Genomic DNA, 27,572 nt, shown 5'->3' with positions numbered 1-27,572 from the left:
TTCCCTTCCCCTAGCTTACTTTCGGCATCCCTCCGTTGGGTTCACACTTGCCACAGTTCACAAAACAGTCCCTTCTGACCACTTAGGTTCCCTTTTTACCTAAATTCATGTCTCAGCCCCCAGTCAGGCTTTCCTTCTTGTCAATGTGTCAGAGACTTTCGATTGTATAAGGGGTTTAGCGCAACCCTCGTATGACCCCTCTGACTCCTCACACCAGCCTCTCCTGGGGCCTCCTGGTACTTGTAGTTTCAACAAAGGGGGACCAGCGAGAGTTCTTAGAATGAGCGCCCACGTGGCACCTGACCACTTTGCAGCTGGTCCTTCATTGGACTTTCTTTCAAGCTTAAACACACACAAGTTCTTTGTTCACAAGTTCATACAATGTTGCTGTTCGCAACCTTAGGCTCAACGCAGTCCGGTTTACTATCGGCTCTCTCCAACTCACTGGCTGTGCTGAACCTGTTAGCTTGTCTTGCCTCTGGAGTCGAGGACGGTACCATGGTAGCAAGCGTCTCTCCCCTGCTGGGGCCCCCATGCATCATTGACCTCTGTTACACAACACGCAAGCTGTAAATCTCAGTCTTATGATTCTTTTCACAGAGGCTTTGCGGGTCTGGGTTGAAAAGGGCAAGGACACTTGCCTCCTTGTCCTCTCAGATCTCGCCACCTTTCTTTTCCGTTTGAACTGCTGGTCTGCAATAGCTGTTTCCTCGTGCGTTTGGCCTTGCTCGTAGTGTGCTTTCGTGCTGTGCCTTTTATCCCTTTGGAGAAGAGAAAGGACCGTCAGGTGTGTGTAATTGTCAATTGCCTAACTTTGCCTGACCCTTGTGTCGGGATATGTCAGGTATACGGCTCTGGTGTTAGTCTGTCTTGTTTCAAAACCTGGATAGCCTAGCAGGCTTTCATCAGGAATTATATCCCTCGTATTCCCCTGGGGATTCTTTCTACCTCCTAGTTCATTAACCCTCGTCCTAGAGGGGTTGGTAAATTCAAAAGAGTGAGATTTGTAGGGTTTGTGAAATGAATGGGAAAAATCTGTAAAATAATAGTTGGACGGTTTGTCAAGGGAAGGACCGGGATTATTCTCGTGAAATGAATATGGGGGAGTTGTGAGAAAGTGGTGTTTGGTTAAAGCAGACTGGGAGTTTGGGAAATAATAATCAGAGGGACGGTGAGAAGAATAATTGGGAGTACTCGGGTATGCAACAGGAAAACAGGGATTCTGGGAAATGTTTCACACGGCAGCAGGATTTGGATTACTAATAGGTTTACCAGATGCGGAGGGGTTGTTCAATTTTGGTAAGGAAGATTCGTAGGGTGGAAAGGAGGTTGATCTAGAACTGCCTATAAAAGCCTCAGGGACTTGGTCCTCCTCATCTTCTTCCCCAATGTCATACCGTGTCTCACCTGGGGTATTCCCCCAAGCACAACCCTGGGTTCCCCCATCATGGTGATCCTCCCCCACTGGTCCACCCCAAGGAACTGGATACAACAGCGATGGCTGTGTCCTGGCCACCTGGATAAGGGATTCCTGGGCTCTACTCAGGAGAACACCCTTCGGTTTTTCACACCACCTTGTCTCTCACATATTCCAACAACGTATTCCTTGGCCCCTTTAACATCCTTGGCAACCCAGCAACCAAGTCGATGAAAGAAGATTCGACTGCTTGCTCGACAATCTGAACATCCAACAGCACACAGAAGACCCAACTTGCAGGAGAGTAACATCCTCAACCTCATCATGACCGCCATGCCCACCCTCCATCATAGTTGTCCAATCCTGCTCGACTCGTCAGACCATCTGGCAATCCTTTTTGTCATTATTCACAGCACCCAAGTCAGTCATATCCATCAGAAACCCAGCAAACAAGCCATGAGGTCATTCAAGAACTTGCAAGTGGAGCCTCTCACGGAAGACCTCGCCAAACTCCACCTCACATGAGCTGATCTACCTCTGAAGAACCAGGACTGCAAGTTGCTTTTCCAAGAACTAGTAACGACCCTCACAACCAACATCAACTGCATTGTCCCAGAGAAAAACGCACCCTCATGCCTAAACCTTCCACACCCTTGTACACTAATGGACTCATCTTGAACAAGCGAACCATCAGAAAGCCAGAGAAGACTTGGCAAAACTCCTCCAGCGCATCTGATCTTGCCCTCCTCCAGGAACTATGTGGTACACGCAGATACTGATCACCACTGCCAAAGCCAACTACTACCAAAACACTATAGCCAAGGCCAACAATGAAGGCAGAGCCCTCCTCAAAGCCATCAAGTACTACATCAACCCACCCATACCGCACTCCATCAAAAGATCCACTGCCTTTAACTCTTTATGATCAACAAGGTCAGCATGATCCGCCAGCACAGACACCATCGCCACAACTGACAGCACACTACACATTCCATTTTACAAAACAACTACCTGGACAGCGTTCAAGATAATCACTATGGAGGGCCTCACTGCCACCCTAGCGTCCCTCAAGGCCACAGACATCCTCCCTACCTCTGTACACAAGACCCTTCCAACTGAACCAACACCTCCCTAACTAAAGGCAACTTCCCCTCAAGACCAGACAAATCTTCAACTTCTCAAGAAACTAACACTGTACCTAACTGGTATCCAGTGATGTTAACATAATAAAAATAACGAATACCATTTTTAACAAAACTTAAATACCAAAAAATCCCTGAATTTTGAATTAAATATATATATATATATATATGTGGGGGTGGGGTAAGGGAGTAAAAAGGTTGGGGAGCGGTTGGGGTGGAGTTATAATCATTGCAAAACAAGGGGGTTTGGGGGGCACCCCACCCCAAATAAAAAGAAATGGAAAAATTCTGTTTTTTTGTCAGTATTTAAGTGTTGGTATAAAATGTTTTGTTAAGACATTTTTCATTAACATCACATGGAACTGACCGAACGACCTTGGCAGCTACACTGCCCTATCACCCATCTACCCTAACTATGTAAGATCCCTGTGAAAGCAGCAGCCACGCAACTCCTCCAACACATCGAAGCTAAGAACCTCCTTCAGTCCTTCCAAACTGGCTTCAGATCCAGATGCAGCACAGAAATAACTTCCATCAAGGTGATTCAACTCCTTGATGATGGCTAACCTTGCCTCATGGTTCTCCTTGAACTCCTAGCAGCATTCGCTCCAGTAGACCACCAGATACTCAACGGCCATCTACATCGCTGCATGGTGATCAGCGAGATCACACTCAGCAAGTTCAAATCCTACCTTGCTAATTGCCACCAGTTTGTACAATTGTATTCTCCAGATCACCAACTCTACCCCTTGCCTGTGGAGTCCCGCAAGACTCTATCCTCTCTCCTGTAATTTTGAATCTTTAGACGATACAGATGCCCAGTGCTTACCTGAAGCTGAACCGCTCCAATAATGAATTCCTACTGCTGTCCAAAGTCACCGAACATCCAGACCTGACGCTGTGAATCTGTCTTCACACCCCATCTGGCCACCTGTGCCAAGTCACGAGGGTACGACATAGACGGACACCTCTCCTTTAAACAGCACATGGAAAGAAGATTAATAACGGCATACTACCAACTTTCTCCCCTGTGGAAAATCAAGCCCTTCATCCTAGAAAACAACTTCAGATCTGCTGTCCAAGCCCTGGTCCTCTCCCTCCCAGATGGTGGCAGTGTCCTTATGGAAGGCCTTCCGGCGACTATCCTGATGTCCCTGATGTGTCCCGCATGCTGCAGCACGACTCATCAAGGGAGAGTTTCTCTGCACATCCAGAGAGCCTACAATCCACCATAAGTAAGGACATGTGCAGACTTTAACTCTTCTGTTGCTGGAAGGAAAGAACCAGGACAGACCTTCTCTGTCTATGCCTCAAGACTCTAGAACCTTCCCCTCCCCCCCCCCCATCAACACCAGATTCAACCCCTTGCTTCTTTTCGGGAAGGTGCTCAAGACCCTCCACTTCAAGGAATGGCTCCTCCCTAGCACTTAAGTCCACACATCCTCTGTTCCCCAACCTGCCTGAGAATGGGTGATCTGCTCATCACTGTTTGCTCCCCTGTTTGCTTGTAGATTCCTTGTTGTCAAATTGCCCATCCTCCCCTGTTGTTCTCTGCTTCCCTCACAGTTTCCCCCCCACCCCTATGATTTGTAAAGCCCTCTGTTGCTTCCTGAAGCTGGGACTGCATTTAATGAATACCATAATAATAATTTTGTTTTATCCATTTTTAGGCACAGAATTTTCCATATCGGGATACCTTTCCTTCATGATGCTGCTCTATTTTAGTATGGGTTGTTCCTCTAGGCCCCACAACATACTGTTTTTCAGAAAACATTAGAGTTGCTGTCAAAACACTGCTTGGTAAGAATCCTTCCATTAGTCTTGCAATTAATCAAACAGGCCAGAATTGTATGGCCTGAAGCATTTTCTAAGGCTACACAACCTTTTCCTACCACTGAGATGTTAGAAACGTTAATTGTGAAGGTTTTTTAGGAATCATATTAGTCCTATTATGGCACAGTACACACTTGTCAGAATGCTTAATGCTGTTCCTGAGTAAGTTCTGTAAACCAGCCTGCCAGATCAGGTGTGTTATCCTTGCCTGCAATATGCCACATGGCCAGTCTACAGGGCATTACATATTTGTAAAACGCATCCTCTGAATCTCTTTCTAAAACTCCCTTTATGATTAAAAATACTTTTGTTGAAGGCAAACATAGATGGAGATGGTATTGTAAAGCTTCAAACACAGTAGACAAAGTGTTTTTTTTATAATGTTCATGTTCCCATGTTATCTAACTTCACTTGATCCATCATTCTGTGCCTTTGCTATCGAGATCTTAAAATGTACAAATTACTCCAGCTTTCTTTTTAAGCATTTAAAGCTTGTAATTAAGTATTGTTTCTCCAACAGGTGATAGAAGGACCAATTTTTGATCTGGTCGCCAAGGAGCTTAAGAAACATCAAAGCACCAAAGAGGACAAATTTATAATGTGTTTGAATAAAGTGGCAAAGAATTTCCCTCCTCTCGCTGACAGGTAGATTATCAAATAGGTCTGCAATACACGCAAGTTTGTGCACAGTACACTTGATTTTGTGCGTTTGATGAAGATTTACCAGGCATTGTCTGTTTTGTTGTTCACAGATTTATGACTGTTGTATTTTACTTACTTCCAAAACTTCATGGTGTTCTGAAAACCTATTGCCTGGAAGTGGTGATGAACCGAGCCGAGGAGATTCCAGATATTTATCTCCAGTTGAAGAGTAAGGACTTTAATCAAATCATGAATCACAGGTGAGTTTATGAATTCCTTATTATTAATAATGTTTCTTCTTGTATAGCACTGAGGCGATGAGGTATCTAAGTTCTGTGACATCCAACTCCATTGCCAAAGTGATCAAGGGTGGCTGGGGTTCATTTAGAGCCAATAGCCCACTGCAGGGTGGATTCCACATCAAGGCGAAAGAAAGAAACCTTCCAGAGTAACCTTTACAGTGATCCTCCCCTATTCTCAGTACAAGGAAGGCCATCTCATGGCCATGTCCTTATGCTTTCAATGTATGAACTAGGTGAGCAAGCGTACAAAGCTTGGAGGGTTGTGGGTCAACCAGATCTGGCCTCACTGGAGGTTATTAGTAATCCACCTCTACTGTTGATCACAAACCACTTTTCTTTGAGGTATAGTTAGACCTACATAGATAGCTGCCATTACACCCAGGGATAGAGGTAGCTACAGTACATGTGAGATGTGTCCGTCGATTAGGGGACTGCAATAAGTGTCACAATTAATCGACTGCCCCTTATGATGGCATGTGTTTCGGCGGGCGGCCTTTTTCAAATCAGGGCAAAATAACACTCTTCACATACCATGTTTATACATATCATAGTATAACACATATCAGTAATAGAGACATGAGTGATATTGTGCACAACGTAAAATAATGCATTAGTGAAGTAGTATAGTGTTGGGTGCAATATTGCATTCATATTGATGTCCCAAGTAAAGCATATGTGTGGACCCAGTATTGTAAAATCATAAATACCACTGTGTTTTGTAGACAGAAACCAAAGGAGGGGGTCAAGGGAAGGATTGTAAGGGGTAAAGAAGAGTCATTGAGAATGGTAGACAAGGGGGAAAAAAAACAAGACACGGACGGAGGGAATGAAAGTGTAGAGAAGGAGAAGGAGCAACAAGGACAAGGTTACATGAAGCAAATAAGAAGATACAAGAAAGGCAACAGAAACCTGCTGAACAAAACGGTCCATTTTCAATTACCTGTACCTCTGGGAGTTACCACAACTATACAAGGAGGAGAGGAAGTAGGGGGGTAGAAGACTGTGGAAACCCAGACGCTCTTGCAAATTTCAACAAAAGGTACACAAGGGCCAGTGCGAAGGAGATGAACAAGACCAAGAATTAAATGATTTAGTACTGAATTTATCAAATCGACCAATAACCAAGGAAGAAACAAGGGTACTTAATAAAGGTCTGTCTTTTGCGCCGACAGCAGAATTTAACCAAGTGGATGTACACATGTACCTATTTCAATTCATTCGTAAATTAAAATTTAAGAAGTTCTTTGCAACAAAAGCACCCACTGATTACATCAGAACATTACCAATACCCAAAAGTTCTATAACGATGCAGGAAATTGAGGATATATATTAAAAATCCAATCCAGCGCAATGACATCCAAAGAACTGAAACCTAAGTCCAAATTTGTACCTCAATTGGCTAATGACAATGTGATAGATACTAGTCTCTCAGGAACTATATGCTATCTCAGAGAAAGAACACAGTGGCAAAGGAAGATCAAAAATGAGGAAGAGTAACCTAACTTGGGAAGAAAGACTTGCCTTAAGACAACTAGCTGCAGACACATCAATAGTCATAAAGTAAGCCGACAAAGGGGGCAATATCGTCATCATGGACCTAAAGTATTATCTTCAAATGGCATACAATCATCTCAATACCCCAGAATGCTACAACATTTTGGCCAACAATCCGAGATAGTGAAACAATTAGTAGAGTCCATCCAGATGTGGCACAAAAGAGGGCTCATCACGGATCAAGAACATGATTATTTAAGGATCAAGGAACCTATCATCCCAACCATGTATTTTTTACCTAAGATACATAAGACGTTCACAACAATACCAGAAGGCCGTCCGATACTGAGTGGCATTGGATGGGCAGCTGAACATATTTCTGAATACCTGGATGGAATCCTGAAACCAAGAGCCAGTTTACTTCACTCATATCTGAAAGACATTACCAGCATCATTAACAAACTGCAAACAGTGATATGGAAGGACAACTACATCTTGGGCACTCTTGACTTAAAGGCCCTATATACCTCTATCCAACACAAATGGGCAATCTCTACCATCGACTACACGTTCAGGAATGATTCGGCCTCTGTTTATCAGCAAACCACGGTGATTAACGAAATGTTACAACTGACGTTGGATTTCAGCTTCTTTACCTTTAACAACCTTTGCTACCAACAGACAATGGGAGTGGCTATGGGCACAAGATATGCGCCAGCCCTGGCCAACCTATTTATGGGACTCTTTGAGGACAATGTAATTTACAAGGATCAAGACTGTAACAGCAAAATCAAACTATGGACGAGATACATAGACAATGCTTTTGTCAACTTGTCATCTGGGAAGGTACACCAGACCAATTTCAGGAATTTACTAGGCGAATCAACACCAATAACTTTGGAATCGAATTCACAGGAACCAGTGATACTGTCCAAATCAATTTTCTAGACCTGACTTTACAGGTAGATGGGACTCACTTGGACACAAGGACCTACAGAAAGGACCCAGTGTAGGCCGCCAAAGGCTCTGGCGGCGTCTAGCGCTAATACCGAGAACCACTGTCCCGTTCTTCGTCCCCAATCTATCGTGTCTATGGCTCTACGGATGTTATTGTAGGTATATATCCCTTTCACGAAGCCCGCTTGGTCCGGATGAATTAAACCCTGGAGGACCCTCGCTAGCCTTTGGGCCAAGACCGTGGAGTACATTTTTGCATCCCTGTTTAATAACGAGATAGGACGGTAACTTGCGCAGTCTAATGGATCTCTATCCGGTTTTAGCAGTAGCACCGTGGTCGCCGGGCTCATGTCTGCAGATGTTCACCCCGTGTCCCGAATGAAGTTAAACAATTTTGTCAGGGGTCCTACTAGGATAGCCCTAAATGTTGTATAATACGCATTACTTAGTCCATCTGGGCCTGGGGATTTATGCCCTTTCAATGCCCCTATAATCTCCCCTACTTCTTCGTCTGTTATGGGTGCTTCTAGCATTTGCCTGTCACATTCACTAATTTCCTGCAAGGTTACCTGATCCAGGAATGTTGTCTGCGCTTCCCTCTCCAGATCTTCCCCTTTCAAGTTATCCGTATAGTATGAATGTATATCCTTCTCTATTTCCTCTTCCCCCCCTTACTAGGTCTCCCTCCCGGTTTCTAAATTGGACTATACAATTCCCGAGTTTCTGCTGTCTCAATTTGGCTGCGAGGAATCGGTTGGCTTTGTCCCCGTTTATGTAATAGAATTGTTTGGTTCGCACAAGCAGTTGCGCAGCTTCGTCAGCCATATGGGCTTCTAAGACTGCCCTAACTTTTTTTAATTCCCACCATGCTTTTTGTAATCCCTTCTCTTTGTACTCCGTCTCGGCCTTTGCTACCACGGCTTCCATGTCCGCCTCACCTTTTCCTGTGTTCTAATGTAATTAGCTGTGCGTGAGATAAATTCACCCCTTACTACTGCTTTGCTGGTGTCCCAGATAGTGGCCCAGTTTATTCCCGGAGTGACATTTTCTTTAAAATAATTCTTTAAGGGTTGCTCTATGCCTGTTGAGAGAGCCAAGTCTTTCAGAATCACCTCATTTAGGCGCCATGGTTTGTGGGACTGCTGCCATGGGTTGATAGAGCATGCGCCGGTCTTCTTAGAGCTAGAACCTGATAGGCACCTCACTCCAATTTCCTTTCCCGTGACTTGTGGGACCAGTTTGTCTGAGATAAGCACCATGTCGATTCGGGAGTGGCCCCTATGCACCGCTGAGTAATGAGTGTATGGTTTTTCTTGCGGGTGAAAAAATCGCTATGTCTCTATCAGGTATAGTTCTCTCATGAATCGTGCTAGGGCTTGTCTAAACGTGTGATCATTAGTGGTGACCGGGAGGGTTTTGTCCATCGCCGCATCCATCACTCCATTAAAGTCGCCCCCAATCATGATCTGCCCTACTCCCCACTGAGCGATTTTGGGCAGCAGTTTCAACAAGAAGTGATGCTACCCTTCATTGGCGCGTAAATCAACACCAGCGTGACCTGTTGCCCCATCAGTTTCCCTCCCAATATTAAGTAGCAGCCTTCCGGGTCTTTCTTTATGAATTGTTTCTCAAAATCGATCCCCTTCACCAGCAAGATGCCCACTCCCCGTTTTTTTTTTGTGCCACTGGAGGCGAAGAATTGCCTAGGGAAGGCCCTGTGCCTAGGTCTGTGTTCATCTTCTGAGAGTAAGTGTGTTACCTGCATCCATACCACTGAGGCCTGCATGTCCCCCAGCTTGTTCATCCTGGATTTCCGCTTGACTGGGGAGTTAAGCCCTTGAACGTTTAATGTGGCAAGTGTTAAATCAGCCATCATTGTACCTTGGTGCCGTGCCTATCGTGATGCGGTCAAGCCCATCCGCCCTTCTGGATATCTCGTATGTGCTGTGTATAGCCTCCACCCAAATAACATAACTACTCCCCAACTCAAACTTCCCCATTGAACTCTTGCCATGGTATAGCCACAGCGATTCACCTGGTCCATTATTCACCCGGGAAATTTGGGATCTGGTTCCCATCTCCCCCTCTTTTATAGCCGTTGAACTTTTCTTATTCGTCCCCGCTCCGGTGGGTTGCACCCCTGAGCACATATTTACCCTCCATTGCAGTGATGTACGTAAGGATCCTGGACAACTCCCTCGATTCTCAGCCTTTAAGTCCCAAGCTGATCCCATCCGTGCTGTGGAGTTTAATGTTCATGTGGGATCCGTGGCTTTGAGTTCTTTGTTGCAGCCCCTCGGACAGGGACGTGCAGGTTTCCATTGCTCCCCCTCCGGCCTGCCTTCTTTCTCCCTGCTTCCAGGTGGGGTACTTTCTTTGTTGTTGCTTTCACTGCCTTCCTCCCCTCTTATGAGACCCTCCATTTACTCCTCTTTCATGATCGTGAACCGTTGCCCCTTCCATTCAAAGTGGAGCCCGGTCGGGTATGCCCACCGGTAACACACCCCCCTGGCCCATAGCCAGTCTGTGACGACCCTCAGGCGTTTCCTTTTAAAGTGGGTAGTTTGCGATAGGTCATGATATAGTTGGATAGGGGAGGACCGGAAGTTTATAGGTTCCTTTTTATACGAGCAGCCTTCATGATGTCTTCTTTCAGCTGGAATAAGTGTATCCGGGTCAATACGTCTGGGATTAGATTTCCGTTAAGCTGAAATGTGGAGTAGACCCTATGCGTCCGGTCCAATACGATCTCTCTTTCGTTCCCAATGTCCAGGATTTGCCGGAACAGATCTATCACATATTGCTGTAGGTCGGAGTCCGCCACAGACTTCGGAATCCCCCGGATTTGAATATTATTTCGCCTAGACCTGTTCTCGGCATCCTCTTGTTTACTCTGGACCCACTCCATCTGTTGCTCTAGTTCTTGTACCCGTTTTGCTAGTTCTTCCTATTCTTGCCCTTGTTCGGCCACCACGGTCTCCACCTCAAAGACCCTTCTCTCTACCGCCATGACCCCTTTATTTAGGTCTGTAATGGATTTAGCCAGGTCGGATGCGCTATCCTTAATGTCCTTTTTCAGTTCCTGCAGTATTGCAAGCAGATCCGACTTTCGGATCGGTGGGTCTTCGGGCTCATACGAGCCTTTCGATGGAGGGGAGTGTATTTGGGCCGTCGCCTGTAGTTGGATGCGCTTTTGAGTCTCTGCAGATTTGCATCATTGCCTTGATGTCTCCCGATGCTGCCCCTTTCGATTTCGTTAATTGCTTGGCCATGTTGCCTATATGAGAGGAGAGGAGTATCCTCGCTTACTGCTTCGGCTGTCGTTAGTACTCCGCCAATGTGCCTTGCTCGGGGTGCTCCCTTTAGGTCTGTCGTGGTGTGCCTCTCCTATGCTGTATGCACTCTTGAGGGTCTGCAAGCCCAGCTCGGGGGATTGTCTGTCCCTCGGTCACCCTCCGACTTTTGTACCCCAAGGCTATGTGCGTCTGCTCGCCCAGGTTGTGAAGCTTTACTGCTGCCCGTGCTGGGGTGGGGGCACGTGGTTTCCACCCTTTTCTTCCTTGACGCTGTGAGGTTGTGCAAGGCTTGTAAGTTGTGGGGGTTTCTTGTTCGCACCGCCTTGGTGAGAATGACATGTGCCTTTTCTGCCTTTTCACCCCCGGGGGCACCTTTGCTGAATATCTTCCAGGGAGAGATCAGGGGTTCTCCCTAGTGCTCCCTTGCTACTTCCACCACATCACTGCCCGTTTGTGCCGTGATTGACCCTGGTGCCTCTTATTTCCCACTCACCCTGCAGGCATCCGTTCATGGGTTGTTGCTCCTGCTTGTGTTACTGCTAGTGCCTCCCAGCCCCCTTGGGTGGGGCCTCATTGAGTATACATGCAGTGGTGTTCTCTGATTCCTCCTGCTTCTCCCGGGCCCTCAGCCACTCACTCCAGGCCGTCCCGCTAGAAGTGAGGGTGTGTCTTGCAGCCCGCCTTCAGTTATACCGTTGGGGGCCCGAAGCTGTCCCCTACGTGGGTCCTCTCTGCATCTTCTTCCCAGTCTCCGCCTCGGGGTCGCAGCGATCTTCCCCAGCCCAGAATAATGCCGCATAGCACCAGCTGGGCAGCGCCCGGCGCAGTATTGTTGGAACACTCACCGGGGATGTGGGCGTCCGCTGCTATCTGTCACGGGCTGCGCTGTTCTGCTGCCAAAGCTCCGCTGCGCCCGCCGGCTGGTGCATGACGCACGTGGAGCTGGTACTCGGGGCACAGGTACCCTGGGCAGCGAGGCTTTTTTCGCTGATCACTCCCCCCTCCTGGCCACTTCCAACGCCTCCTCACCCGACGCCTCCGGGCTCCTGCCTGCTTTAAGAGATCGCTCCGGTGCCCCCAGCTTGGGTCCTCTGCCTGTGAGGGTTGGGGCAGGGGCCGCACGCCAGGCCGCTTCGGCTCCACTCACCGGAGCGGTGTCTCCAGTACACGATCGCCTGCAGCCCAAGCCAGGGCACTTTCAGTAGGTGTGGAGTCTCACCGGGCTGTCTGACTCGCAGGGGCTGGTCGGGCATTTTTGGAGTGCCGATCTGGTTCCCGTCTGCCATTTTGTCCCGGACCCTCGGGCTCTGCGCTCTTCCTCTCACCACTCCTTCATGCAGGCACTTCCACTCTTGAAATTCGAACACCTCACCCCCCAGGCGTTCAGGCACCTGTGGGGTCTATTCCTTAATTAATTTTATCATTTTAAGGGGGTTTTGGGGCCTCGGTACTGGAAAGGGTCCCTAGAGCTCACCATAGAGGCATCCGTTGGCGTCCTCGGCTAGCCACGCCCTACCATGTATCATTTTTAAACGTGCAGAAACATTGAGTTCGAGGGTATTGGGTCCTCCGACGTATTCCATATCTATGATATGTAATCGCCACAGCTGTGCTGCTTTGGAAAATCTTCGCCGTCTGCGTCCTGCGTTGATGACGTCGATACGCCGCCCTCGAGGACCTCCTCTGACAGCCGACGTCACTGGATGTTATAAGTAGGACGCACGACGCCCGTAGCCTCAGTTCCGTTTTTTCTGCGAACGTGTTCGCTTCGGAGATCTCGGCGCACCTCGACTCTTTGGAGTTTCTGTTCTTTCTCGGTTCTTCGAACCTGTTCGTATTGTGAAGTATATTCTTCGTGAAGATGTCTACCTCGTCTTCCACCCTGCGTCCGGGCTTTAAGAAGTGCGGGGACTGTGGGTCCAAGATGTCGGTGACGGACTCGCACAACGCCTGCCTCTGGTGCCTCGGGAAGGCCCATGATACGGATGACTGTGTCGACTGCCAGTCGCTCACATCCAAAGCCTTGCGGGAGCGCAAGAAGTTGTTGTCGGAAGGTAAGGTGTCCAAGCCACAGAAGGCGAGGTCTGCGGGGCTTTCGACGGATGATTCGAGGGGCGACTCCGCATCGTCATCGAAAGTCCAGCGGGTCTTGGTCCCGGAGTCGGTCCCGCCACTCCTCTGCCTCTTCGAGGCACTTCCGGAAGCGCCGTCATCGGTCGCCTTCCCTGTCCTCATCCGAGGACTCCGCTCATCGGTGGGTCGCTTATCCCACCAAGCATGCGACGCCGGAGGAATGGGCTTCCTTCGGGAAGAAAATGTTAGCGATTCTCGAATCGCAGGTCGGTCGTGATCAGTCGAGAGACACTGCTCGCACGCCTTCGGGCTCGGGTGGTCTGCACAATTCGTGGGAGAGGTCCCTTTCGGACAAGGGGAATAGTTCTCGTCATGCCCGGTCCAGGTCCCTGTACGCGACGCGCTCGAGACCGTGTGCACCTGTGGTGTCTTCGAGGAAGACTTCGATGCCGGGCACGCCGAGGTCGTCGACAGACTCTTTCGAGGCCCGCCTCCGAAGAAGTCGTCAAAGCCATCGGCGCCCAGGCTGTCGAGGGACACGCTCGGGGCTCCGGTGTCGACGCCGATTCACTCGACGCCTTTCGAGGCTGTTTCAACAGGGGTACCCCGGGGCTCGGTGGAACCCCCTAGAAAGGCTCTGGCCAAGGTCAAGCATGGCTTTGTTCCACATTCTCTGCCTTCTTACCGCCATCTTGAGTTTATTTCAGAGGTGGATGAGGGCTCTGATGATGGCATGGTTCCTGATACGGTGCCAGACGAGATTCTCTCGGGCCATAGCCAGATTGAGGACCTGCGGCAGTCCCTGCACGATGCCAGTGGGCTGGACACCTCTCCGGAGGTGGAGTTTTGTAGGCCTGAGCCTGCCACTCACGCTGACTCCTCGTACCGGCGCCTTATGTCTAGGGTCACCGAGTACCTGGGATGGTCTGCTCCCCCAGGGGATTTTCTTCAGGGTGACCTTACTGATATCCTCAACCAAGGTCCACCAACTGACCTGGTACTGCCGTTCCATATGGCTCTACAGAGGAGGGTGGCGGCGGCTTGGACTGCTCCGGAGAGTCTCCCGGCAGTGGGCAAGTCTTTGCCGTGAAAATACCGCCCAGCCAGTAGCGACCCCTGCTACTTGACCAGGCACTGCACTCCGGAGAGTTTGGTGGTGCAGGCGACTACGGCCCCGGCAAAGCAGGCGTCGTATCCTACCACCCCTCCTGATAGGGACGACAAGCGTTTTGACGGCTGGGCGAACAGTGTTTTCTTCAGTAGGTATGGCGCTTCAGGCGGCCAACTCCGTATGTGCCTTGTCACGTTTCACGCACACTCTGTGGAACTGTGTTTCCTTAGCGGCTGAACATATTCCCGAAGGGGACAAACGGGATGGTTTCCTTGCCATGGTTCAGGATGGCAAGAATGCCATGTGTGAGGCCGTTCAGTCGGGTTTGGACATGGCAGATTGCGTCAGCCGGTCCATGGCGGCGAGCACCATGATACGCAGGTTTGCGTGGTTGCGGAAGTCATGGTTTGCTCCTGATGTGCTGGCCCGGCTCCTCAACATGCCCTTTGACGGGGAACATCTTTTTGGCAGCAAGGCTGACGAGAGCCTTGAGAGGTTGCAAACCTCCAAAGCTGCAGCGAAGTCGTTGGGCGCTGCAGTTCGCCAACCTCTGCCTTTTCGTCCTAGGGGACAGCAATGGAGGGGAGGTTCCTTTCGTTATTACTCATCCTTTGGTAAAGCGAGAGGAGCTGCCAGTCAAAGGGGCCACCGTAGGAGTGCCAGAGGTGGAAAACAAGGTACTCGAGGTGCCAAGGCCGCTCAGGCTGTTGCCTCTTTGCCCTCAGGCAACGCTGCAGCCGCTTCAGCTCAGTCATGAGGCCATGTCCTGTGGTTCGCCGGTTGGGGGAAGGCTGGCGCAGCATCTTGCAGAGTGGCGCCCCATTACTTCAGATGTGTGGGTTCTGGAGATCATAACCCACGGCTATTGTCTTCCTTTCCGGCAGAGGCCTCAAGACAATCCACAGGGGAATCTCTCTTTGAAGAGTCTGGATCCGCTCCTTGCGCAGGAAATTCAATCCCTGCTGGAAAAAGCGCCATAGAACTGGGGCCTGTAGCGGAGAGGAACAAGGGATGGTATTCCCCTTATTTTTTGATTTCCATGAAAGACTGGGGTTTGAGACCCATCATGGACTTGCGTGATTTGAACAGACTCCTCAGGAAGGACAAGTTCAAGATGGTTACTCTCTCTCAAGTCCTCCAGGTCCTTCAACGTCGGGACTGGTTGGTGTCTCTCGACCTCAAGGACGCTTCTTTTCATGTGCCGATACATCCAAAGCACAAGAAGTACCTGAGGTTCGCGGTTGGCGACTCACACTTTCAGTTTCAGGTCCTGCCGTTCGGATTGACCTCCGCCCCGAGGGTCTTCACCAAGCTCATGGTAGTGGTGGCAGCGTGTTAGGCAGAAACCTGTGCAGTTCCCTTAGGGACCACTGCAAAAAGTTAAGACTACAGGTGTTGGCAGTAAACCCAATTGGTAGCAGTCTGCACCACCCAGATTTACCTGGTAGCTGTGGCTGAGCAGTCAGACCTCTCTCAAGAAGAGTTAGGCAGTATATAGAGTATACACATTAGGTACAAAAATACTGTAGCACAAGCAAACACTGACCAGAGCTTGCGTATAAAAGTATATAATTATTTATTTAAAACACACTTGTAAAAATACACTGGCACTAATATGTCAAGCAAGTTCAAACACAGTCACTAGAAATATATACACCTCCCTGATTAATTATTCGACAAGTCTTAGGAAAAGAACACCACTTATTATCAATACAGAGGTGAGCGCTTAACCAAGATGGCACTCCAATAATTATTTAAAAAGGGAGGGAAAAGGCAGAATTAGGAAAGCACACAATACCAACACTTTTAAAAGAACCACAGCAAATCCGGAAAGGCAGAGTCTACTGTAGAGAAAGAAAGTTCATAGGCCAGGCCCACTCTTGGAGAGAGCAAGGCGGAATGTGCCCAAGATCACACAGTTGAAGTACACTTTAAAAGTCTTTGCAGATAGTTCAAAAAGGAGTTGGATCAGTTCAGTAAAGTTAGTTAACAGGTCCCAGGTCACCCCAGGATAGAGAGTCAAGGATTTACGGGACACCTTGAACAGTCTGTTGCAAGGGAGACCAGGCGGGACACAGTACCTGAAATGGTGAGAAAGCTCCAGCGGGGGCAGTTGTTCCTGGCAGCGGGTGCAAATCGGTGCTTCGTCCAGGGGAAGAGAAGATCTCGACGTGGAGGAAAGCTGGAGGTCGTTGCTCTGCCATGGAAGACACCAGCCGTGGAGTTTCCCGGTTAAAAGGTACTACCCTTTTATTTGCGGTAGTGGTGAAGCGTGGCTATCTGGCCGCCGGGGTGCTTGGCACAGGCGATTCGACCACGATACGATCCAGGAAGGCGAAAAGAGGGCGAACTGGTTAACCCCACAAGTTCAAAGGAAGAAGACTCTCCAGGAAGAAGATCTTCTCTGTCATTGGGAAGTGGTGAGTCGGTTCAGCAGGGCTCCACCGGTGGTGTTGTCGTTGCAGGCCGGCTCAGCTTCTCCCTCTTCGGATTCTTTAGGTCCTGTGGCGACTTCTGAAGTTCCAGTCCCCAAAGCCCTGCTTTTATGCAGAAAACCCCCATTCATCAGTCCTAGCTGTTACTCAAACATGCTAAGTGGGGAGCCGGGTGGCTCACCACTGGGCCAATCACACAAGAGTGCGACTTGAGTTGCCGAGGCAACTCAGTCCAGGGTGCCTATTCCCCCCTCCCACACATCCTGTAGACCCAGACAGAGTGGCACCACTTTTGGAGGCTTATGTGCAGAAGCCCGCCAAAAAGTGGAACAAAGAGCTCGACTTGGGTTGGAGTTACAGAGGCGAACACAAACACCATTTTAAAACCGAGTCCTGGCAAAAAGACCCAACCGGGGAATAAATATTAAATAAATAGCCCAGCGGTATCTTTAACGTTGCACCAAAAAAGTGGTGCGTTTAAAATGAATGGGAAAATCCCATAGGTGGTAACCACTGCCACCAGCCAGAAACTCGACGAGGGGGGACTGCACAGTGCCCCCTCGAAAAACAGACCCAGGGGCAATCTAATTACCCTACCATTACTTCCACAATATGATGGTGTGTACTGGTTCTGTTCACAATTTAAGACTAGTAAAGTCAATGGTGACTTTACATGCCCTGGGAGACAGTAGTCAGTCCCAGGGTATGGAGTCTATGTTTGGGGGTCACTATGGCACCCCTGTGTTACTGCACTGAGGGTGCTGTGTAACGCACATCCCAAAAACACATGAAGCTCTATAGAGTAAAAGATCCCATAGCCCATAAAACACATTACAAAGTCAAAGGACATTCTCAAATCATGCCTTAGAGTGGGAGAAAAAGAGTCTCACTCTTGGCAGGAGAAAAAAAATAAACCCCAAAAATCCAGCAAAGCTGCTGGGGGACTCACTAGATTTGGGAAATTAGCCTATACAGAGAATTCTCCCTAACACAGCGCACCTCAGGAAAGGGGGGATTCACGTCTACCCCTACCTGGACGATTGGTTGATCAGGGCACGCTCTCCCGAGCAAGTCCTGGATCATCTGTCAGTCACCTGCCACTCCCTCCACAAGCTGGGCTTCTCCCTCAACTTAAAGAAGTCCAATTTGACACCAACTCAGAGGCTCCAGTACATTGGAGCTGTGCTCGACACGTCCCTGGGCAGTGTTTTCCTCCCCAGGTGAGTGCTCATCACATTCAGCAGATGGTGCACAAGTTTCAGATTGCCCAGAGTCTCCCAGCGTTCGAGTTCTTGAGATTGCTCGGCCTCATGGCATCCTGCATTCTTCTGGTGCCAGAGGCCAGGTTGCGGATGAGATCTTTGCAATGGGCACTCAAGCTCCAGTGGTCTCAGTCCTCCGGCAGGTTGTCGGACCCTGTTCAGGTGCCGTCCTCGGTCGCCCAGGACCTTATGTGGTGGGCCGTTGAAGACAATCTGATGAAGGGGGCTCCATTTTGGCTACCCTGCCCGGAGGTGATGATCGTGACGGACGCATGGGGAGCTCATGCCAATGAGTTGACAGTCAGCGGTCGTTGGTCTCCGTCGGAGTCCAGACTCCATATCAATCTGTTGGAGTTGAGGGCCGTCAGGCTAGCCCTGAAGGCTTTTCTGCCGACAGTGCGAGGGAAGAATGTCCTGATCCTGATGGACAACACGGTGTCCATGCACTACCTCAACAAAAAGGGGGGGGGCAGGGTCACTTCCTCTGTGCAGGGAGGCGATGCAGCTCTGGTTCTGGGCAATCCAGCAGGAAGTTTCGATCTCGGCAGTTCATCTGGCCGGAGACGAAAACGAGACGGCGGACGCTCTGAGCAGGCAGAGTGCGATCTCTCACAAGTGGGAGTTGGCTCAGGAGATTCTCCTGGAGATCTTCGCCCTTTGGGGGACCCCTCAAGTGGATCTCTTCGCCTCCAGTGTCAACCGGTAGTGCTAGAGGTTCTGCTTGCGGGAATTTCCTCCAAAAAGAACTTTAGGAGACACATTCGTGGTGGAGTGGTCATTCCCACTGCTGTATGCGTTTCCTCCTGTCCCCGTCATCCCGCAAGTACTGCGAAGGTTACGGAGGTTCGGTTCCCGGATGATCCTCATTGCTCCGGCGTGGTACCTGGACCTTCTCGACTTGTCCATCTGCCCTCCACGTCGTCTTCCCTACTGAGATGATCTGCTCTCACGGGAGGGGGGGGGTCAGGTTCTCCATCCAGAGGTCAGATCCCTCAACCTTCACGCTTGGTTTCTGAAAGGTTGAGGTATAAGGATTGGGACCTCCCTGAAGACGTGATACAGATGTTGCTCTCGGCCAGACGGCCCGCAACAAAGTCCCTGTACCATTGCCGTAAGTTCTGCGACTGGTGCAGGGTTAAGAATGTGGATCCTTTTGCATGTGACATTCCCATGGTTCTGTCTTTTTTGCTTTCTTTGGCCCACAGGACCTTGCAAGTGGGTATCGTTAAAGTTTACCTGGCGGCGCTGTCCATATTTAAGCACTCGTCTGAAGAGTGTTCCTATTTTAAAATTGCTTTAATTTTTCAGTTTCTGAAAGGGCTCACTAATCTGTTCCCTCCGTCACCTTTCCAGGTGCCCGGTTGGGATTTGAACCTTTTTCTCAAGTTTCTGATGGGTGCTCCGTTTGAGCCTTTGCATTCATGCCCTTTGAGACTGTTAACTCTTAAAACTGTATTTTTGGTTGCGGTCACTTCCGCTCGCAGAGTGAGTTACAGGCACTTTGAGTTAAGCCACCCTTCACTGTGTTTCATAAGGACAGGGTTGTCCTTGGAGTTCGTCCTTCCTTTCTTCCGAAGGTGGTGTCGGAATTTCATTTAGGCCAGAAGGTTGTTCTTCCAGCGTTTTATCCTCCTCCACATCCTGGTAAGGAAGAGGAGAGGCTCCATAGGCTTAATCCTAGGAGAGCGTTAAGCTTTTATATTTCACGCATGTCCCGTGTCAGAGTGGACGATCAACTCTTCATTGGTTACGCTGGAAAGCGTTTGGGACAAGCTGTGACGAAACAGACTTTGTCTCGCTGGATTGTTTTGGCTATCTCTGAGTGTTACCGCTTGGCGGGTAAGGACCCACCGGTCGGCTTGCGGGCCCTTTCTACCAGGGGTATGGCTGCCTCTACTGCCCTACAGAGGGGTGTTCCTATTCGTAACATCTGTGATGCAGCCACCTGGGCTTCGGTACATACTTTTGTACGTCACTACTCCCTCGATTCCATCCGTGGGCAGGGTCTGGCCTTTGGCAAGGCGGTCCTTTACTCCGCAATTTGATTGGGCATTTTAAATTTCTGTTTTCTAAATTCTTTTCCAACTTCCTTACATTGGTACTGCTTTGGGAGTCTGTCATAGATATGGAATACGTCGGAGGACCCAATCCCCTCGAAGAAGAAGTTACTCTCTTACCTGGTAACGTTCTTTCAATGGGATGGTCCGACGACGTATTCCATATCGCTGCCTTCCCCGCTACAGAATTTCTTATGCGATTGCAGCTTACGTTTCCGCAAGGCTTTGTGTGTCAGACTGGCAGAAGACTGGTGCCACACGTTCTGGGGAAACAAACTACAACTGAGGCTACGGGCGTCGTGCGTCCTTCTTATAACATCCAGTGACGTCGGCCGTCAGAGGAGGTCCTCGAGGGCGGCGTATCGACAGGACACAGACGCCGAAGATTTTCCAAAGCAGCCCAACTGTGGTGATTACATGTCATAGGTATGGATTGCGTCGTCGGACCATCCCATCGAAAGAACGTTACCAGGTAAGAGAGTAACCTGTTCATCCAAAGTCAGACCGTCCCTATTACCCAATATTGCCAGCACGTAAGAGCACACATGGCTCTCTTCAACACCGACAACAGGATTTAGAAAATGCGGGACCTGCTCCATGTGCAGGTACGCACATGAAAAGACACAAGAATTCAAGGACATGAGTGGCAAAACCATCAATATCAAACAGAGCATTCATTGCAAGACGAAATGTGTTATCGATGGCATAATATTTAGATGCAACAAACTATATATTGGAAGTACCAAGAGGGAATTGCGAATGAGGATAAGAGAACAGTTGTCAAAAATCGGCAGTCAGGACCCATAGTTTCCACTATCACTCCACTGGCAAACAATCCACCAAGTGGCAGACAAATCGGAAATAAGATTTCTGGGACTTCAACAAGTTAACCTAGGAAGAAGAGGGAGAGATAGGATCAAACTCTTGAGACAAGCAGAAGCAAGATTTATATGCTTTTTCAACACAACAGTGACGGGTTTGAACTCTGATAACGAAATGGTTGCTTTCTTATGAGAACCACCAACCAACACCTGTGACTTACAATTTTTCCTATTGTTGGAATATTTGATATGACAATGATGTATCTTTATTCTGACTATATATATGCTCATTTAACATTTGGGATCATACGTACATTCCCATGACAGGGCACGTTAGTAAGAGAATACTGTAACCTGCACAGCATGGCAGGAACACGTACAACAACATAGCACCTATCACATGACACATAAGAAATTAGCACAAGTGCCAACACAACTAAGTGGAGATCACCCACAGATACGCATGCATGTAGGGCAAGGGGATGCGCATTTTCAAATCCACGACTAACGCAAGCCTAAGGAATCGTATCAATTATACTCTGCCATCGCCCAACGTCTATAACACATTGGGATGAATATTAATTTTTCAAAAGTAACAATAAAGTTTTGATTTTAACCTCGAGCCCTAAGAACATTGGTCTTTACTCAAAGTAACCTCCAGTTCCCTTCTGAATTCAAGACAGCACTAGACTTTACTATATTTATGCACTGTTCAGCAAACAATTACTTAGTTTGGGTTATGGTAACGTATACTCTTGACAATACCATTGGCTTAGGAGAATATTATCAGACACAGTAAAGAGCACGCTATTTACTACATACTCAAGTCTTAGTAGGCTCTGACACATAAGATACGTCCAAAACACACCGCTCCAACATGGCAGCTCTTATAACTTGACAGACGGGCATCTTTGAACTGATGCTTAACGTTGCCGTGACAACGATTGCGATCAGTCAGCCCTGCCATGACAACCAGAGTAAACACTTAAGAACATGGCGCTGAACATCCGCGTTAGAAAAGCAGCGTGGGATTAGTCCAGGAACAACAGTAAGATTAATTCAAGCAGTTGCAAACCAATATTGCAAGATAGAGAATCAACCCACATGCTCGAACAGTATTCCAATTTGGCTCACTATAACGTGCTTTCACTGATCCTCCCATTTGTTAAACTTTCTAAACTGACGAACAGTGGCGTTCACTCAATATAACTGCAGGATTCTTACTGATCTATGAATGTATAGGATCGGGATCAAGTATTTCAGTGCTACAACACATATGTTACAGATGCAAGAGAGATGAGGGAATATTGTATTAAGAAACGCTCATTGCTACTTTTCACCAAAGATGTGCGAGTACATACAGATACGAGTGCTCTAAACATCATTAGCTGTGACACAGACTCATAGGAGGCAGATTTGGCATAGCACTGATGTATACTAACTAGAGAAAGGCTAGGCAAGGACCTCCAGCCCAATCCCTATTCATGAACACCATGCCTTTTGCTTTTAGGAGAACGGGGATTGAACCCATGATTCGATTTTAAGAATTCCCACCTGCAAACAACCATGTATGGTAAGCGAGGCCTATGGGGGCTGCTAAAGACAACCCAACAGGCTTATATTTCAATACAGTTTTACAAAATCACAATATGGCATGGATAAGTGATTCTAATTGTAATTTTGTTTCTCTTTTTTCCCCCCTTGTCTACCATTATCAATGAGAGGTGAAGGCCTCTGACTCCGCCCCTGAGCGCCGTCATGCCTCATCCAGGTCCGGCGGTCCCACAAGGGTGCTCCCTCTGACAAAAAGAAGTCAATGTATTTGAGGATGCCCCTTCCCAGGGGATACAAAAGAAGGGTAAACACTGTGCTGATGCCCCTGCTACGGTTGCCGTGGCTGTTGGACCTAGTTCGGGTAGGACTTGCTCCCTGTCTCCATCGCCCTCCTTGTTGAGCCTGCCAGTTCGGGGGAATAACTTCCACGCGGGAGTCTTTGACCCCTTCGAAGCACAGATCGTCGTCCAAGCATAAAGCTACGAAAGAGAGGTCTTCAGTTGGGCCGTCAAAAGCCCATTCAAAAACAACTTGGTCAACCAGGACCACAATCCCATCGACAACTACTTTGTCCTCCAGGAGACCATCATCGTCGACGGTAGCCCCGTCAACGACAGGGCCTGCCAATACCGTGGTGTCTACGGTCAAGATGCCGGCTTCCCGAGTGTTGCTCTGCCTCCGCAGCTTCCGGCTGCAGGTGCCCATTGTCACCTCAATCCCAAAGGATTCAGGCAAGGAGAAGGTGCTGCCGACTCCCATTGATTTTCTCCCCAGGCTGGTGAGAATGTCTCTGCTGATGCTGATGGGGTCTCCTAGACGGTCACCACACGTCTATACAAGCTCTGATGATGACCATTTGCACGAAGGCTACTATTTTGATCATGAATGAGGTCTATGGCCCCTGTCCGTAGGGGTGTCTCCACGAGTGAACCTTATCTGCTGGTTGAACCACAAGGGGCGCGTCATCCCAGAGCCTTTGCCAGTGGCATCATTCATACCTCAACCAGTGCCCTGGGACATGTCAATGGACATTCTTGCTACTAAGCTGGAGGCACCAAAAAGGGCTTGGCATTGTTCTTGATCGTAATGCTTCACAACCAGTTAGGTTTGTGAGTGGTCGTTTTCACAAAGTGTTTGCTGACAGTCTGGGCTGTCTGAAAGGCTTCAGCCACATGATCATTTTGAAAAGGAATGCTAAACAAGTAGTGCACAAAGTACGCCCTGTTCCTTTGTTGCTCAGGGGGAGACTTAAGGCAGAACTTGATACATTGGAATTGAATGATGTGATTGAACCCATTGAAGCTGCTGATGGTCGCCGCCCCCTATTGTTATTGCAAGAAAGGGGGATGACAATATCAGGATGTGTGTTGACCTCAAGCAACTTAATAACATTTTGGTGGATCGACATCCTCTACCCAAAGTACAGGAAAGGATTATCCTACTCGATGGTGCTAAGTATTTCTCCACATTTGATTTGTCTAGTGCTTATCACCAGCTTGTATTGCATCGTAATTCTCAAGCCCTCACCTCTTTTATTACACCTATCGTAGCTCACAGGTTCAAACACATGCTTTTCAGTTTAGCATCCACCACAGCTGTTTTTCAAAGAGTTATGAAAAAACTGTTTTGTGAGTTCCCCTGTGTGAAGTGCTTTCACAATGATATCTTGGTATTTGCTTCTGACCCAATATCGCATGATGTGTACGTGTGTGAAGTTTTGAAGATTTTAGATCATGCTGGCCTCACTGTCAAGAAAGAGAAATGTAAATTCATTATGACTGAATGGTTGTATTTAGGGCATGCCCTTGATTGGTGAGGTATTAGGCCAAAAGTTGACTTAGTAGAGGCAATGGTGAAGGGTGCTTCATCTCAGAACAAAGATGAATTGAGAGCATTTTTAGGATTAGCAGAGTATTACTGTAAGTTTATTAAGGGATTTTCAACCATTTGTGCCCCTCTGGGGGAACTTGAAAAAGAATGTCAAGTTTATTTGGGATGTGGTGTGTGAGAGGGAATTCTAATGCATCAAGAATAGCATTGCTATTGCCCCTAACCTCAGCATGTTTAGCCCATGTTGTAAGACTATACTCATGACAGATGCCAGCGCTGTGGGCCAAGGGCGGCCTTTGTCCAAGTGCAGGATGGCAAGGAATGTACTATAGCTTTTGCATCCAGGGCCTTACAAGGCGCAGAGGAATTATTATACTGTGGAGAGGGAGGCTCTAGCGTGTTTTTGGGCAGTCAACCGTTTCAGATTATTTATGTGGGGTGTGCCGTTTGTTCTGAAGTCTGCACTGAATGGGAGAAATGTGGGGGGGATCCCCAAGGATTAACCGTTGGGCTCATCCCCTCCAGGAGTACAATTTATCCATTAACTATGTACCTGGCTCGAAGAATGTTGTGGCAGATTGTCTCTCGCGTCGTCCCCTGGGAGGGCGGGGGGCACTTTTGTGAGGAAGGTTGGTCCATGATTGCCGCCATCAGCCAGGATGAGGTGCTGGATTTAGATAAGTGACGTATTGTATTTGTATTTGTATTTTATTGAATTTATATAGCCCTTTAATCCAAAGTGCTTTAGATGAGCATGCAAATGAAGTCCATTTATGCATGCAGACGGAGGAAATTCATGAATTAATGTAGAGGAAGGGGTGTCAACCCTATGTTGTGACCCACTTAAGTCGTTCTGGAATTATTGTTATCCTTGGCTAAACATGATCTGCAGGAATGGTTACCTGGCTGCTCTTTCTATTTTTGTGAGGTCTTCAGGACAAGGCTGTTTCTTTTTCTTTTTAATCCCTACAGTCACATAGTTTTTGAAGGGCTTAACACACATGTTTCCTCCAATACAATTTATGGGGTTTTAGCGGCAGAGGGTCAGATGACTAACCAACTGCTTCGAGGCTGCCATCGTGGGCTCATAAAAAGCTCACATGGTCAGAATAGCCATTTTGAACCTACGTTGTATTTGCCTAGACAAAGGAAAGCCCTTGAAAATAAAATGTCTGAACAGGATGTAAAAGAAAAGTGATACCCCAATGGCTACCAAAAAGGTACATTGGACTACCAATGCAGTAAAATGGCTTGCACCCTTCGTGAAGCCAATATTAAAGCACAGCCACCACTAACCTATTGCCTGAAATACATCAGAAATGACACTACTCAGAAATAACATTACCATAAGGTAAGTAAATGATTCTTTATAAGTATTGTCTAAAAATTCTACACAGCAAATTAGATTAACGTGTTTGAACTATATTATTGCAAAAAGGTAGACCTGACATCTGGTTGAGTGGTTCACCACAATATTAATAATTGAATGGTTTCAGTGCCGGGATAGTTTTAATGCCGTCTTTGCAATGGCTTTTTTCATTGTTGGTGTTATTTGAAAGACAAACTTTGTGCTTTTCTATTAATCATATTTTTTGTATTGTTAAGATGTGTTATTTCCCAAAGCCTTAATAGGACGATAGGTCTGGCTTTTCTCAAAATGACTAATATCTGGTGCCCACTCTGACGCCACTGTAAGATTTGACATCGGTTTGGAATGCTAAAGCTAGGAAAAAACCTCTTTAAATCAATAGTAAAATGCAGCAAAACAGACAAGTGAAATAATATGAGGGATTACTCACCTTTTTAAATGGAAAATAATCGTAATAGCAATTGCAATAATTATGTCAATTATAAAAGGCAGTAGTAGAGGCTAGACACATATAATTGTTCATGTTTTCATTTTTTGTTTAGAGATGACGAACGGCAGAAAGTATGCTTGGACATAGTATATAAGATATTGGCCAAACTGCAACCGTCGGAATTGAATGAACTTTTGGCAGCTGTTCTAGCATTCAGTTCACACTCCTCTCCAGTCTGTCGTGAGCGCATGTATGATATCCTTATGTGGATCTATGACAATTACAGGTAAGGTTCTAATTGCACACTACTTATTAAACAGTGGAAGTATTGTAGATTTGGACATGGAAGAATACTGATTCTAAGTCTAACTCCTCCAGCCATTTATGCAGATGGTCCTTGACCTTGTAGGCCATCTGGAGAGGGTTCTCAGAGGGTGTTAACTTGATGCTATCACATTTTCCAATCTGTTTCAATATTCCCTTTTTCATGTATTTGTAGGGTGTGTTGCCATTTCACCCTTTCTGAAGCTCTCCCTTAAACACATGGGCCACATAATTTCCCCACTAGTTTTCTGTCTACTGGGTGTTCTCTGGCACATAAAATCTACAAAGACGGCTTATCGAGTTTCCCTTCTTCTGAGCTAGATTGTGTTTGATACATGGTGAGAGTGGTATTTGTGGCTGGTGCCTCTTTGAGTTTGAATAGTGCCTTGTGCTGTACCTCCTTGGCCTTGTCACATAGCAGACATTGATGGACAAACAGGTCAGACTAGGGTATCAGGTTAACAAATGTTTTTATTAATAAAGGTACTGGATTGACCAAAATAAACAAGTAGGGTTGAATTAAACTAAAAGCCGTCAGGATGGTTTCTCTCTATTGTAAGGAATTTCTCTGGGAAATCTTAATCAAAAGAAAGACAATGGAACCTGAACCGTTGAACGGTATTCTGGTTGAAGTGTTATTCCGCAAAACAAATCTGTCAATCTAAATCGCACTAACATCCTGCGCTTGTTATTGGAAGTTCCAAACTTGGCAGGAATTTCAACAAAGGATATAAAGTGAGTAAATGTTTTAGTCCGACATAGGACTGACGGATCAGTGGTTAATTTTAACTCAAAATCGGTGGCTGATATTTTCTTACAAGAAAGTGAATCATTAAGAGTATATGGTTTTGATCTCAAAATACGTGGAGAACAAACCAATCGGCATTGGAGCCAACTGGCCGGATCGCAACCGATAGCCTAATGTAGATATCCTTGCCTTGCAACTAAAAATGAAGACTTCAGAAGGCTCCGTGTTTTCAAAATAAATGTTTCTGAACTGTATTGTTTTATATTTAATATCATATCTTAACCGGAATGGCTGTACCCTTCAGTATACGTCGCCTGCAAAACCTGTTTGTTCACCCAGTGCTATATTATTTATATTGGCTTTCAAGCACTGTTTAAAATGTTCTCTTTACTTAAAAGTGTACTATGTTACTCTGGTGCTACACAGAATGGGCTGCGCTGGTCACTAAGAAAAGGCCCTAGTGCATATTAACAAA

At 47.4% G+C, this 27,572-nt stretch overlaps 1 protein-coding gene across 1 annotated transcript in view; it reads left to right on the top strand.

The window, feature by feature from the left end:
* Positions 1-27,572, top strand: part of PRKDC (protein kinase, DNA-activated, catalytic subunit) — a 3,362,625-nt gene that overhangs the window by 2,109,398 nt on the left and 1,225,655 nt on the right. Inside the window, exons 53-55 of the mRNA XM_069621025.1 lie at positions 4,913-5,037; positions 5,145-5,294; positions 26,138-26,311. Coding sequence (XP_069477126.1) covers positions 4,913-5,037; positions 5,145-5,294; positions 26,138-26,311 — 449 coding nt within the window. The remainder of the gene's footprint in view (positions 1-4,912; positions 5,038-5,144; positions 5,295-26,137; positions 26,312-27,572) is intronic.

Source organism: Ambystoma mexicanum, chromosome 5q (assembly GCF_040938575.1).
Source record: "Ambystoma mexicanum isolate Mex_15411 chromosome 5q, UKY_AmexF1_1, whole genome shotgun sequence".
Lineage (NCBI taxonomy): Eukaryota > Metazoa > Chordata > Amphibia > Caudata > Ambystomatidae > Ambystoma > Ambystoma mexicanum.
This window is presented reverse-complemented; position numbering and strand designations above follow the sequence as displayed.